This window comes from Phyllostomus hastatus, unplaced genomic scaffold (assembly GCF_019186645.2).
Source record: "Phyllostomus hastatus isolate PE091 unplaced genomic scaffold, TTU_PhHast_1.1 phas_contig_495, whole genome shotgun sequence".
Classification (NCBI taxonomy): Eukaryota; Metazoa; Chordata; class Mammalia; order Chiroptera; family Phyllostomidae; genus Phyllostomus; species Phyllostomus hastatus.
Genome location: NW_025333895.1, coordinates 4,030,187 through 4,044,813, shown reverse-complemented (window position 1 = coordinate 4,044,813; position 14,627 = coordinate 4,030,187). Strand labels below are relative to the sequence as shown.

Sequence of the window (14,627 nt, the reverse complement as noted above, 5' to 3'; positions counted from 1 at the left end):
CTAGGGCCCGGCACTCGTCAGGAATGATGTGGTCCACCTGAAAGTCTGATGGCTAGACAAGAGGGGGCGCGGGGTTCCTCCAGCACTTGGGGTTGGTCCGAGCGATAAATCTTGTGAACAGCGGGACACTTGCAGTACGTGCCTGGGGTCCGGGAGGGGCCGGGGACAGGAGGTGGGTGGGCACTTCCAGCGGTGAGGCAGGTTGCAGCAGTGGCCGGTTCAAAGCGGGCTCGAGTCTGTCTGCCCTGGACCGCAGATGGGGCAATACACGCCCCCAGGGAGAGAGGCCTGACCCAGTGCCCAAGATTTGGGACCGGCCCCCCTAGTTCACAGCAATGCACCCCCTCAGCAGGACATCGCCTCCTCCCTGACCTGGGGGGCTCTCCCACAGTGGCCCAGCCCAGGCAAAGGACCCCCATGGTGCTTGCATCGGCCAGCTGTCCTCTCCCTCCTCACGCCTCCTGGGTAGCTCTGAACCCCCAGCCCGGTGGGCAGCACGGTCAGCAGCCCCTCAGGCTGCCGGGAGCCCACAGAAGCTGTCAGCTCTGGGAACTGAACTCCTTCCTGTTGGCACCGGGGTGGCTCCTGGGGGCAGGGTGAGGTTTATAAATGTGGCCACCTGGGCTTCCTGGCCAGCCTTCTGGGTGGTGGGGGTGGGGAAGGGGGTGCTCCAGGTTGAAGGATGCCTCTTCCTGGAGTTCGTTTGGAGAGTCTCCCCATAGCTCCCTCTGCTGGGGCCACAGGTCTTCATCACCTTCCCCAGTGGCACCATCTCACTGCTGCTCCTTGAACTGCCTTCTGTGTCCCACGCTGGGGGCTGGTGCAGGTGGGCCAGAGCTGCTGGAGCTGCCAGACTCTGTGATCTGAGTCTTCTGAGAGGAGCAGTGAAGTGCACACAGTGGCTGGTAGGCCGGGGCACCACCAGCTCTGGGAGGCCCTGGAGGGAAGGAAGCCCAGGCCCCACCCCCACTGACGGGGGCGTGGCAAGGCATCATTAAACATGCCGGACACCTTGCCTGCCTCTGTGGAGCACACAGGCCTGATGAATTCATTTATCGAGGGCGTGTGTGTGTGTGTGTGTGTGTGTGTGAGCGAGAGAGAGAGACAGACAGACAGAGAGAGAGAGACAGAGAGAGAACCCACTAGTGTGAGTTCTTGAGTCCCAGTCTGTCTTGTTCGTGGCTGCATCCCCAGCGCCTGGGATGAAAGTTGGCACATAGTAGGCGCTCAGTAAACATCTGCTCACTGACTTAAGACCACACATGGAGGAAATTCCTGAATAACACAGCAAGGAGCTCGATCCACCTTCCCTTCAGCAAAACAACCATTTAAGTGGTGAAGATTTTTTTTTTAAAGAAACAATGATTTAAAGTGTCTGGAAACTGTTCTAAGGGCATACAGGAAATAGAAAGGCATTCATTCAAGAAAATCTAACTCTCCCTAAGAATGAGTGTGGTATTTGAGCAATGACCCACTCTTATTTGCTGTGGTATTATATATATATATATATATATGCTCCCGGGTTCCTGGCACAGAGCTCTTGAAAAACTTCCTGAGTGTCTTTTGTTATTTATAACAAGCCCCTTTGGACCATACTTGAAACTTATGCTAATGCGGTATTTCCTGAGTTGGGGACAGCTTCAGGATGGGGACTGTTCACCAGAGAGACCAAGCACATAATTAGAGGGTTAGAGCTTTCAGCAGACCCCAGCCCTACCCCAGCCCCACCCTGGACCTCTGGGGAGAGAAGAGGTGGAGGTTGATTGCAATGATCAGCTGCCAGTGATTTAATCAACCGTCCTACCCGGTGAAACCTCCGTAACAACTCCTAAACGTGGGGCCTGGGGAGCTTCCGGGTTGTGAACACCAAGCACATCCAGAAAGCTCAATGAACTCCAAGTTGAGTAAACTCAAGGAGATTCACACCTAGACATAGCATAGTAAAACTGCAGAAAGACAAAGACAAAAGAACCTAGAAAGCAGCAACAGGGAAACTACTCATCACATGCATCGGCTCCTCAATCAGATTAACGGCTGACCTCTCAGGAGAAACCACGGAGGCGAGGGGCAGCAGAATGAGAAAATGCTGAAAGAGAGGCTGTCGACCAAGGATTCTAGACCCAGCAAAACTATCCTTCAGCTCGGCACCACCCCTCATGGGCATCACTCACAGGAGGGGACGAGGCTGCTCAGCACGGTCCTATGGATGTGAGCCAGGCTCGCCTGAGGCCAAGCTCTGTGCCCCTAGTCACTCTGCCATTCTGCCTCCCGGGAGCGAATGTCTATTGTCACACTGAGGGCCTGTCACAGCCATACAGGCCCCTCAGCAGGGTGTGGCTGAGACCCCCAGCCTGGACCTGAGCTCCCGGAAAGGCCAAGCGGCCGGCTGCAGCTCACAGACCTGTCTCGGTTGCGACAGGTACTGCTCGTTATGGATTCAGCGCCATCTACTTGGGTTTGTTTCAAGCCCTCTCCCCTCCGAAGACTATTGAATACAACTGGGGGCTCTTTGGAGGAACGACTCGCAGGCTCCTCCTGAGCGGTGTAGCTGCAGAACCGGGACTCCCGGCAGGAGCATAACAAGGGCCAGCCCTGTCTGCCGTTGGGTGGAGGAGAGGGGGCTGGAATGGAGGGAGCGCCAGGGCCCCTGGGTCAAAGGGTGTCAGAGACTTAGTCAAGGACAGCAAGCCACTGCTCTGGCTCTGGAGGGTATAGGCGGCCCTGGGATGAGGGAGCAAATGGGGTTCACTTTGCTTTACTGTGAGCTCCAAGCAGGACAATGTAGAATTGAACAATGCTGAGCTTGGACCTCACTCCAAGGCGTTCTGGTCACCAGGGACGCCACGGGGGATACAAGACCACGAGTGTCTGACGCTCCCCAGGGGGACGTGCTTCGTGGGTCGCTGCGCCTCTCTGAGCCCAGCTCCCTCACCTGCAGAACGGGAGGGAGGGAGCCCGCCCAACAGACAAGGTGCCTGAGGGGCCTGACTCAGAGCAGCAGCTCAGCAGACGGTCACTGTCACCTTCCTCAGGGCGGGTCCCACGAGACAACCGCTGAGCTGGGGACCTAGACTGACCTTCACCGACTGGCCCTGACTTGTTAGATTTTGCATTGCGGTGAAGGAGGCGGGATGTGGATGAAAGAGTGACCGAGACAAAGGAAGCGTCCCTGCAACGCACCCCGCCTCCCTGGGCCCGGAATCCTAGCGGGTTCCCAGTGCGACCCGGCCCTACCTCATTGGTCTGCTGCCCGGACCGGGCCGAACTCATCACAGTCACCCGGGGTCACAAACAGCCTTCGAGGCCAGCAGGACAGGCCCCAGCGTCGGGTCTGGAAGGAAGTTCATTAGAGGGCCAGAGGGCGTGGTGGCATCAGGAGCTGAAGGGAGCCGTGCCACGGGTGCAGTGACTCACCGCACGCCCACAACAGGCTGTCCCCGCAGCTCGAGTCGGGAGCATCTGCAGAGGCAGCGCCCCGCGGGCTCTAAGACAGGGACGCTCTCGACAGGGAGCACAGGGCGAGGGAAGGACTGCCTCGTCCGCACGCCGTGTCCCGCTGCTGCCGGGGCCCGGACAAGCTTCACGGATTGTCCCCAGACGTGAGACAGCTGCAGATCTTTATTTATTTATTAAAGGTTTTATTTATTTATTTATTTTTAGAGAGGGAAGGGAGGGAGGAGGAGAGAGAGAGAGAGAAACATCAATGTGCGGTTGCTGGGGGCCGTGGCCTGCAACCCAGGCATGTGCCCTGACTGGGAATCGAACCTGCGATGCTTTGGTTCCGCAGCCCGCGCTCAATCCACTGAGCTACACCAGCCGGGGCCCACAGCTGCAGATCTTAATGCAAGTAATGGTCGCCCGGAGCCAGAAGTCCAGGCCAGGGCCGGGTGGCTGGACTCCGCTGCCGTGGACCACCGCAAAAGCCTTTCTCCTTCCGCTTCCCACAGTGAAACCCGTCGAGAGTCGCCACGGACACGGAGTGGGCGCTGATGTGTTTATTTATTAGACTGAGTGCTTTCGTACAGAACAGTACAGAGATGATACATGTTTGTGCTTCAGTACTTTCAAACACTAAGATTCGGGTAAGTTCCAGGTAAACAAGTTTCAAGACAGACTAACTTTTTTTAAAATATCCTTTTGATAAATTATCTTTATATAAATAACAAGGAAAGGAAAACCAACGTGTCTGACGAACGAGGCCCTGCGGCGTGAGCACTGTTGGCCGGGGGAGGGGACAGAACAAGCCGTCGCGGGAAGGGACAACCGATGTCGCGGGAAGGGACAACCGATGCGGGAGTACCTCGCGGCTCTGTCCCGGGGAAGTAAGCTACCCGGGGGGAGGGGCAGACCTGGGAGCGGTCTGAGTGCCGAGGGCGGAGGGTTCGCAGCCTGGAGGAGAGGATGTGGCGGTGCACCTACCACCTACCGGGCGGGGGACGTGTTCTGGGGGGGCGGGGCCGAGGCGAACTAGCACACATCACGTTTGCAACGACGTCACGAGACAGTAATATACACACGGTCTGCAGGAGTCAGAGGGCGGCAGGGGGCTGGACAGGGGACATTTTTGTGACTTCCACTGTCATTGTATTTCACGGCCACAGCAGCAGAACGAAGGGCGCGCTCGCTCACGGGGAACGGGAGCTGCTGAGTCTCGAGGCTGGCGAGACGTCCTGCCGGCATTTGCTTCTTTAGTTTTTGCATTAGAGCTAAGTTTTATACAGCTAAGTTTTATACAGAGAATAAAATGATCATTTTCTCTACAAGCACGATGACCACAATCCCGGTTACAAAAAAAAAATAAAATATCAGGGAGTATCTCAAACTGAGGGTAATCTGGGTGGGAAAACGCCTGTCTAAATCCAGGGGCGGTCCTTGCGGCTGCCTGACGCCTCCGGGAAGGGGCCCTCCGACCCGCCGCCGGCAGAAGCCCTCCTGTTCCAGTCCCTCCCGGACCCCTGAGCTCTGCCCAGGCCGACCCCGCTCTGGTCAGAGGGATCAGGCCGGACCACTTCTCCGAGAGACAAGGTCCCCAGCGGGAGCCTGCCCCTCACTTGTCTGGGCCCGGTGCCTTAGACTGCAGACTGTCTCCCCTCAGGACCCCGGCCCTGTGGACACGGGCCAGGGAGGGTGCTGTGACAGGCGGAACGCCAGCCGGCACGCGGCCTGACTTCACATGGACCGCACCAGGGTACGGGCCTCCGGGGAAAGCAAAGAGGCTGGTTCCGGCTCCAGCGCCCCCCTACCCCCGAGATGCCGCCTGAGCTTCTTCACCGCCCAGCTCATGTGGATGAGAGCGGGCACCGGGGGCAGGACCCGGAGCCACGGAGCAGATCTACCCTCAGTTTGCGGGACTCCGGCACAGACCTCTGAGTCCCAGAAAAAAACAGAAACAGCCCAGGACAGGCTTTTCAAAACTCCCAAGCGTCTACCGTCCCATACTCAAGCAATTTGCACAAGTCGCACCGGGTTATGTACAAGGTCAGGGAACCCTAACTACTAGTGGGGAGAAGGCGTCCGTTCGTTCTCAGCAGTTCCGGGACTGCTCCCGCAGCGCGCCCCTCACGCACCGGCTTCTCCCTTTAGGGCGCATATAGAAGAGAGTCTTTTTATAAAACACAATGCATTATTTTCTTCGTTTCAAACGAGAAGAGGGCGTCATTAAACACGAGAACTCAGCGGCGGCTGCGGCTGCGCCGGCCAGGGCGTGCAGAGCGGGAGGTGGGGAGGAGGGTCAGCGAAGCCTCGGAGGAGGAGGAGGAGGTGGAGGTGGAGCACTGGGGGAGGGGTGCTCGCTTGCTTTGGGGAGGGGCGGCTGATTTTTTTAACTGCTTATTTCTTCATCTGTTTTGTTCAGCTTCTTCAGCGTGTCCAGCAGTTTCTGTGGGGTGAGAATGTGCGTGGATCCTGGGGAGGCAGAAAAGACAGTGAGCTCACCGGCTCCGGTCCGGCGCACTCTCTCCTTCCCTGCTCCTCTGGGTTCCCGGCCAGTGTCCCCGCTCCCCACACCCCCACCCCAGTCTTGGTCAGTGGGAGCAAGGAGGGGGCTGGGCGCTGGGGCTCGGGGCCAAGCCGCCACAGGGCTGGGAGACGTCTGGGGGCTGCGGATAAACAAAACACATCCTCCGGCTCAGGCGGGGTCGAGGCTGCACCAGGGAAGGAGCGTGCCCCTCACGCAGGGCTCAGCGCCGTCTGCCAGGGGACAGGGGACAGGGACAGGGTGGCTGCATTGTGAACTCCGAGGGGAAGCAGGGGGAGGAATTCCATACCACAGGGCAGGGGACACGGTGGGGGGGGCGGGCAGGGTCATGAGGGGCCTGTATGTGGAAAGAGCGGTGCGGTGCGTGGGGGGAAGTCCACGGGCGGGCGGAACACCCTGGGGGAAGTCACTGACCTCTGGAGCCAGCGGGCTGGCACTGCCGTGGTGGGCGGGGCCTCAGGTGTGAAAGGGAGGGGCCGGGGTACCTGAGGCCTTACCTTGCAGACACCGTGCATTGTAAGAGATTAGAAATGCTTGCAAAAATTTAGGCTAATGGAATTAGATATACTTCTACTGAAAAAATATGAAATAAAAATAAATGAAGTCCTTTCTCGTAAGGAGAGAGAGATCTAGGAAGTGCAGTAAAAAAAGATGCATGGACCGAGCGGGCTGGGCATGGACTCGCTCAAACAGAACAGAAGCGGCTCGGGGATATGTATGCGTGAGGCCCGCGCACATGCAGCGGCGGGCTTCAAAGAAAGACGTCCCGGTGGCGGAGAACTGAACAAAAGAAATCCGTACTTGAAAATGTGCCTCCCTGGAGATGCGGGCCAGGGTACGGGGGAGGGGAACAGAGACCTCGGGATGCCAGATTTCCACCCCGAGGGCGAGGGCGGGCAGAGGAGGCAAGGCTCTGGCTGGCTCGCGGGGCGTGATTCCACACCCCCACAAGGGCCCCTGTGCCTCCGCCCACTGCGTGCTCAGCGGGCCCGAGACCGCCGGGGCCTCGGGCCTCGGACCCCGGTCAGTCCAAACCGGCAGAAAGCCTGTAGGGCCTTCCCTGGTGTGAGGGGTTTCTGCCCACATCCCGTCCTCTGCGGCTCAGGCCCCAGCCACCTGTCACTGCTACTTCCCACCCGCCGAGCGTGACCTCCCCGAGCTCTAAGCCTGACTTGTGATTCCGCAGACCTGCAGCTCCTTCTGCAGACGCGACAGGGGGGACAGCAGTACGTCCTGGGTGTTGTTACGACGCTCCTTTCCCCCGAAGCACACCTGCTGCTGTGACTGTACCCCCCCCCCCCACGATGCCTGCAGAGAGTTAAAGCTGTCTACGGACGGGCAGTGGGTGGGCTCTGCATTCAGATTCCGGTCTCCGTCCCACTGAAAAACGAAGCCTGTCTGACCCCAATCCGGAATAAGGCAAAATGCTCCATGCAGAAAACCAAAACCTTCCCCCAGCCGAATGCTCACCCCGCCTCTCAGCCAGCCCCCTTTCATGACCCCCGGTGGCCTCTGCGAGTCCCTGGCGATCAGCGCTCTCAGAACATCACCCAGAGCGCAGGGGTGAAGATCTAACGAACAGGCTCGTGTCCAGACAATCTGAAGAGAGGAGTGATCAGCAGGGGTCCCAGCGAGGCGGTGGCACCTGCCCTCCAGCCCAGACCCGGGGCGCCGGCCTTGGCTCCGGGAGAAACAGAGCCGTGCACCGGCACCCGTGCACGGGCCCGTGGGGGGCACCCGTGCACGGCTGAGCAAGAAAACGAGTCTGGTCCCGAAAGCCACATCACTGCAAATACCAGCGTGCGGGAGGAGACGACCCCGGCGCGCCAACGTTCCGCACAGCCCTGGCCTGCGGTCACCGAGACAGTCGCGACGGAAGAGCGGGAGGCAGATCATAATCCGCTTTCTGACCTGCCTGGTGTCAGGGCCCTGGGCCTTGCTCTTTTCTACCGGAACTCTCTAAAATCCAACAAAGCCTTCCAGAAGCCACAAGTGTGCAACCAGAGTCTCTCTGTGCTCCCTTTGCTCTGACGGCGGCTGAGACCCTCCCTGCGGATCGAGCCTTAAGCAGAGGACACTGGTCTGCGGAGGAGAGGCTGCTCCTGAAGCGGGAGCCCAGACTGAGGCCCAGCAGGGGCCTGTGGGGTCTGGGTTCGTGACTCTTTCAGACCCCAAAGTGGCTGCCACTGCGGCTGCCTCGACTCGGTGTCTGTCCTTCTGCGTCTTCAAGGACATCTCGGGGTTAGCGCCACCCACCCGCCTGCCACCTGCACACAGAACCAGACAGCTCCGATTACCAAGGGGCTCCCAAACAATGGCCGTTTCCAGTCACTGTGCACCACTGGGCTTTCCTTGGGAAGACAGCCTGGGCAGGGTGGGAGGCCCCGGGGAGCAGCCGGCCCTGGCGTCCTGGCTCATGGCCGCTTGCTGTCTCTCACCTCCCTGCTGCCCGGGGCAGCCTGTGCCCAGGGAAGGGAAGAGAAGGAGGGCAGCAGTCCGACCTCTGGGGCGCATCCTTGGCAGACGAGCACACTCCTTGCCCACAGACGAGCCCCCTGTGCCTCCCGGCCGCGGTCCCGATGGGCCCTTCCTCCGAGGTCCCCAGGGAGTGCGCGCAAGTGGGCGCACTGCACGGTCTGTTTGGGTCACCAGCCGGAATGACCGAACTGCAGATGGTCAGAGCCTGGGGGAGCCTCGGCACCCTGTGACCCGGCCTCCCTGTGCCCCGCACTCTGGTCCCCACCCTTCCCAGGTGCCTCCCGTTCTGAGACCCAGCAGGCCACGTCTCAGCCCGAGGGGAGGGGCTGTCCTCGGGGTCCACTGTCGATGGCCTGTGTGAAGCCAGGCACACGAACTGTGGCCTCCTCACGGAGCGGGTGCCGAGGCTAAGGCCCGAATGATGTCACAGCTCGGTTCCGCACCGGTCTGCCACTGCGGCTCGTCAGAGGAGGCTCCCGGCGCGCAGGGCGGGGGAGAAGAGAGGAGAGAGCGCGGCAGGAATGAAGTCTGGGTAACCTACCCCCCCTCCGGACAGCGGTCCAGGGGGACCGCGATGAGGGACAGAGCGGCGGGAGCGAGAAGCCGCTCTTGCAAGAGCAGAGGCTGCTCCCTGAAGGCTCCCAGATCTTGCCAGGAGGCGTCAGGGGAACGGAGGGTGCGGTCACTTGACGCATGCAAGGATCAGGGGAGAAGGAAAATCAAAGCAGTTACTGAAAAAGCAAGTGACTAGCGGGTGCCGTCTGCCCCAGAGGGACACGAGACACGGCTCCTCCCGCGGACGGCTGAGGTCCGCCAAGGATGTGGTGGCGTGTGACCCCATGACCCCTTAGAAACTGCTCCCCGGGGTAAGTGCCTGCCCCCAGGAGGAGGCATCTGCACATCTAACTACCACGGCCTCAGAGTCTATTCCGATGCTGTCCTTGGAGCCTGCCCTGTGATCAGGCCCGCGGGCGTCTCCCTGGGGGCTCTGCCTTCTTGGGTCAGGCCGCCGCCCCTCGGACGCCCGCAGGCCGCCTTCTGGAAGTGCCCACCCTGCGTCCCCACTGGGACCCGGTGCGCTCTCTTTCGGGCGCCCACACACTCGCCCCCGAGCCCGCGGGCTCGGGCGCCGGACCTCTGGCATCCCTCAACTCCTGGCCCCTCTGCTCACGGCGGCGAGTCCCGGGTGCGGGGTGAGGCCCAGCGGCGGCGCTGCCGGGCTGAGCAGCGGGCAGCTAAGGCGTGAGGGGGCCCCCGCGGCAGGGTGCGGGAAGGCAGCATCGGACACATTTTCAATCGGTGTGAACAACTGCAAGCATTTTCTTGTTAAAAAAAAAAGTCAAATAAATAATAAACTAAAAAGGAAAAAATAAAAAAGAGTGACGGAATAATCAAAGAAAACCCTTCGGAGTGGAAGAGTTTCTTTTCTGTAATAAGCTGCTTTTACTTTGTCTCTTTGGCTCTCACTCCATTGTTGGAGCCTGATCCTCAAAAGATACCCTAGAGGACTCCCTGAAGTCGGGGTGTCTCAGGTCCATGAGAAATTTGGTGGGAGTGAGAATGTGAGTAGAACCTGCGGGAGAACAGAGGCCAGCTGACTGCTTGAACACAGGTACGTTACAGGAGCATGCCAAGTTAGGCCTACGTGGTACGCAGCCAGCGGGGGTGAGGAAGCAAGGTGCTCACACGCGCCCATGCACACGCACACACGCACACACACGGCGAGGATGGCTGGCGTGCACGAAGCCGTGAGGCCACCCAGCGGACGTCGGCTGTCGGAGCCAGGCCCTCCGTGAGTCTGTGGGCCCCCTTCTCCCCCCGGGCTCCCACCCCCCAGCGGGGAACCTCGGGTCAGGGCCAAGGCTGATGAAGGAGGGTGACCCCCAAGCCCGGCTCTGACAGCTTCTGCCCAGCTGTGTCTGAGCTGGGGATTATGCAACACACACATGCAACACGTATGCGAGCAGGGAACACGGGGGGCTGCATCCTGGGGCCTACGTGACAAAGAGGGGGACACAGTGCAGGCAGAAGTGGCGGCCAGACGGGAAGCTGCAGGGCGTGGGGAAGGGAGGAAGGAGGCCCATCTCCCCACTGAGCAGCGGCAGCTAGGAGGCGGTGGACAGTGCCGGGCCCATCTTGGAGACACCCAGCCGCGGCCACACGGACTGGCCTGTGGACCCTGCTCCCTCTGAGGGCCTCGGGGGCACTGTGCTCGGTCACCCTGAAGCAGAGGCACAAAGCCGACACGTCTTACCGAGATAGGGGACAGCGCAGGACCCGCTGGGGCAGTGCGTGCCGACAGCCTCGGGCCAATTATGGCCAAGAGGCGCCCGGACGAGTGCTGCTCCATGTCATCAGGGGGCAGACGGGACGGGGAGGAACACCTCTGGAGACAGCAAGGCTTCCCCCAGCTCACTCTCTCCCCTCCAGCCCCAGGAGCTGTGGACCCGCCCACGGGCTCGGAAAAGGGAGGGAAACCGCCTGCTGCAGTAAGGCAGCTCTTCCAGGCGTCCGGGGTCCTCTGGGAAGCCGCCGAAAAGCACCAGAAAGGGGGCGACCAGCTCAGGAGGGAGGAGGACCAGGCAGGGGGCCCCTCAGCAGAGCCCAGCGGTCAGGCTGACGTGTTGGGCAGTGTCTGCCGTCTCCGACTGAGAGGTGAAGGTCGGGGTCAGAGTTCCCCTTCTCGTCACTGATGCCGGGACACTGACAAGTCCCGCCTCAGGCCTAGCTGGAGGCTGGAGGTGGGTGTTCTCGGCCCCATCTGGTTGGACAAGGAGGCGGCAGCCTGCAGAGGCGGGGTGAGTGCCCCAGGAGACACCCGCAGGGCGGCGGCAGGAGGAAAGGGAGCCTGGGGCCCGTGGGGTCTGAGTTCAGGCACTGCCCACCGCACGCAGCTGCCTCTCGTCCGGAGACGGCGCAGCCCGGAGGAAGGAACCCTTCGCCCCTTCAGCTTTGGCCAGAGGCTAAGTCTGGCGGTGGCCACAGACAGTCAGAGACAGAACCAAACACCGAAGCATGGAATGGAGCCACAGTGCGGGGAAGCGGCCCCTCCCCCCAGAAAGCGCGCCCACTCACCTATCAGCACCTCCCACTTGCCGTTGGCCTGGGTCACCTCGTAGGCGCAGCGCATCTCGCTCAGACTCACGCCTCCCAGGATGAAGATGATGAGGCGGGGGCCGCTGCGGTACTCCCCCGGCGCCTTGTTCTTGTGCCAGTGCCCGTAGCGGGCGCTGGGGGAGGGGGCGGGGGGAGAGAGAGGTCAGTGACGTTCGTCCGCACTTCCCGTACTCACTGCTTCAAACCTCCGTGCCTCGTCCCCACACTGCTCTGCACACGTGCTGCTCTGCACACGCACTGCTCTGCATGCTGCTCTGCACACGCACTGCTCTGTGCACACACGCTGCTCTGCACACGCGCTGCTCTGCACATGCACCGTTCTGCATACGCTGACCGCAGAGCAGACGCGCAGTGTTGTGGACCGAACTGAAGTGCAAATACCAAGCGCCCTGGCCACCTGGAGGAGAACTGCTCTGCGTGCCGGGGCCGTGCCGTGACCGAGCTACACTCTTGGGAACACGCGGGCTGCAGACCGGTTCAGGTCGGCTTCACGGTTGGACACGTTAAGTTCAACGGCTCCAGCCGGCATGATGCTCGTCCGGAGTCTACCCACCCCGGGGGGACGTGTTTCTCGGCCTGTCCAGGGAGACTCTGCTGGCGGCGAGCAGCAGCAGAGTCTGGGGCCTGGCTGCAGTGCACAAACGTGCATGAGAGCCCCGGCCCCGGGAAGCCAGCCCGCGGCAGGCACAGCCCTTGCGCCGCACCAGGGCTCACGGCTTAGCAAGAGTGGGTGGGCGGAGGGCGGGCAGGGGAAGCGGGTCCTGACTGCGCTCGGAGACAAACACAGCGCGCGCAGGGCCGCTGGGCGCTGTCCGGGCGCCCCTGGGGAAGGCTTCCCGGGAGAGGTGGCCCCTCTGTCCCTGGGCTTCCCCAACAGACCTTCACCTTGTCCAGGTTAAGAAAATGGAGAACACGGAACGAGACGAGGAGAGCAAGTCTCCCCTGGACAGCGGACTCTTCGCCCTTCAACCTGACTTACGACAGCAGCAGAGCCCTGCTCCGCGTCTCGGAGGCCCTGGGGCCCGAGGGGCCGGCACAGGGCACCTCGCAGTCACCCTCTCTGCCTGAGCCATCGTCCGACCCCCTGCCATCGCCCACCAGCCTGGCTGGGGCGCTGCCTGGGATTCTGTGTTTTACTCCAACTCTGCAGCGAACACGGGGCCTGCGCGGCCGGCGGTGGGGGGCCGTGCCCCGATGTTATACAGGCCTCGCAGGCCTGCACCCCCCGGGGGTGGGCCCGAGAGCGAAGACAGGGGTGGGGGAGGGGGCAGGAGAGAAGATGGGGGGCACAGGGGCGAAGGCAAGGACCCTAAAGCGAGCCCTGGGAACTGCACGTCACAGAGCGCCAGCGGGCGCCCTCCCGGAGCTGGGGACACCCGGCCCCACGCCCCCAGCTCGTCCTGACTGTCCTCAGGGGCCAAGGGAAGCTCTCGCGCCGGACACCCGGAGCAGCGCTCTGGCTCTGAGCGCCCTGCCGTCTCGGGGAAGGGGCCAGACTGCCCGTGGGTCAGGGAGGGCCCCGGACCACACAGACAAGGAGGCAAGGGGAGCGTCAGCAGGTGGATGCGCCCGCAGGCGCTGCAGAGCCCCAGCGACCGGCTGGGGCAGCGGTGGCATGGAGAGCACAGCGGGGAGGGCTCGCGGGCGGCGGTCCCAGGAAGGAGGAGGAGAAGGAGAGGAAGAGCTTTGAAAAACAGGCCTTGCAGGCACCCCGGCCGGCCAAGAACACACGGGGCGGAGGGCCCGGGGAAAGACTGCTGGCTGCTCTACCCTGAGGCTGAGCGACGCCCGGCACCCCCAGCGCGCAGCAGAAGCCCGGCACACACCCCAGGCTCCCAAACTGCCGTCGAGAATGGGCCTGAGGCGCAGGGCTCCGGGCCGACGAGGCAGTCGTCCCCTTCTCAGTTAATGGGTAGAACAAATCCACTGGTCCAAAGTGAAGACGCCACGCCTGTCGGTGCCGGCTGCTCTGGACACCGAGGACGAGCAGACACAAAGCCCTGCCCTCCCTGCCCTCCTGAGGCTGACGTCCTGGGCGGGGCAGCTGGCCGCGGAGGACAGGGCAGACCCAACAGCGTGCTGCGTGGGGGCGGCGCCCGTGGAGAAAGATAAAGCAGGGACAGAGGCGGGAGCGTTGTGGGGAGGTCGCGATTGTTTTCTTTCTTTTCTGTGACACCCTGATTGAGTGACAGTTCCCGTATCGTACAATTCACTCGTCAAAGTGTGCCACGTGATACTTTTTTAGTATGGTCTCAGAACTGTGAGTGATGTCCGCAGTCAGTGTTAGACCATTTTCTTTTATAGACACACACACACACACATATACATACATACATATATATGTGTATATATATATAGAGAGAGAGAGAGAGAGAGATAAAGAGGGATTTGTTGCTCCACCCATCCATGCATTCATTGGCTGATTCTTGTATGTGCCCTGACTGAGGATCGAACCCGCAACTTTGGCGTATCAGGACAATGCTCTAACCAACTGAGCTACACAGCCAGGGTTTGGACCATTTTAATCACTCCCATGAGGAACCCCATCCCCATCAGCGGTCACTCCCCACTGCCCCACCCCCACTCCCATCCCCCATCCCTGGCAACCCCTACCCTACTTTATCTTCACAGATTTGCCCATTCTGGACATTTTGCATAAATGGAATCATACAATATGTGGTCTTTTGTGATTTCGTCTTTCTCTTGGCAAAATGTGTCAAGGTTTATCCACGTTGTAGCATGGATTGGTAGTACTTCATTCCTTTTTTGGGTAAACACTATTCCACTGTACGAATCTACCACATACGGATTACCGTCCACCAGCTGATGGACTTCGGGGTCATTTCTACTTCTGAGCTATGCATGGGCGGTGCTGCCGGGCGCACTGACGCACCGTAACTTTAAACAGGGTGGTTAGGGAGGGCCGTAGAGGGTGATGCTTGGTTAAAGACCTAAAGGAGCTAAGAGGCAAGCCTCGCAGGTGTGTCGGGGACGGATCGTTTCAGGCAGAGGGGAGACCGAGTGCGAAGGTCCCGGGGCAGAAGCAAGCCTGGCA

The 14,627-nt window shown here is 60.8% G+C and overlaps 1 protein-coding gene across 2 annotated transcripts in view; it reads right to left on the bottom strand.

Moving 5' to 3' along the window:
- Positions 1-3,980: 3,980 nt before the first annotated feature.
- STXBP1 (syntaxin binding protein 1) overlaps positions 3,981-14,627 on the bottom strand; it is a 61,983-nt gene continuing 51,336 nt past the window's right edge. Inside the window, exons 18-20 of one of the 2 annotated variants that reach the window (XM_045845994.1) lie at positions 11,531-11,685; positions 9,903-10,028; positions 3,981-5,904 (exon numbers count right to left, since the gene is read on the bottom strand). In XM_045845994.1, coding sequence (XP_045701950.1) covers positions 9,919-10,028; positions 11,531-11,685 — 265 coding nt within the window. In that variant the 3' untranslated portion in view covers positions 3,981-5,904; positions 9,903-9,918. The remainder of the gene's footprint in view (positions 5,905-9,902; positions 10,029-11,530; positions 11,686-14,627) is intronic. The other variant, XM_045845995.1, reaches the window with a different exon arrangement.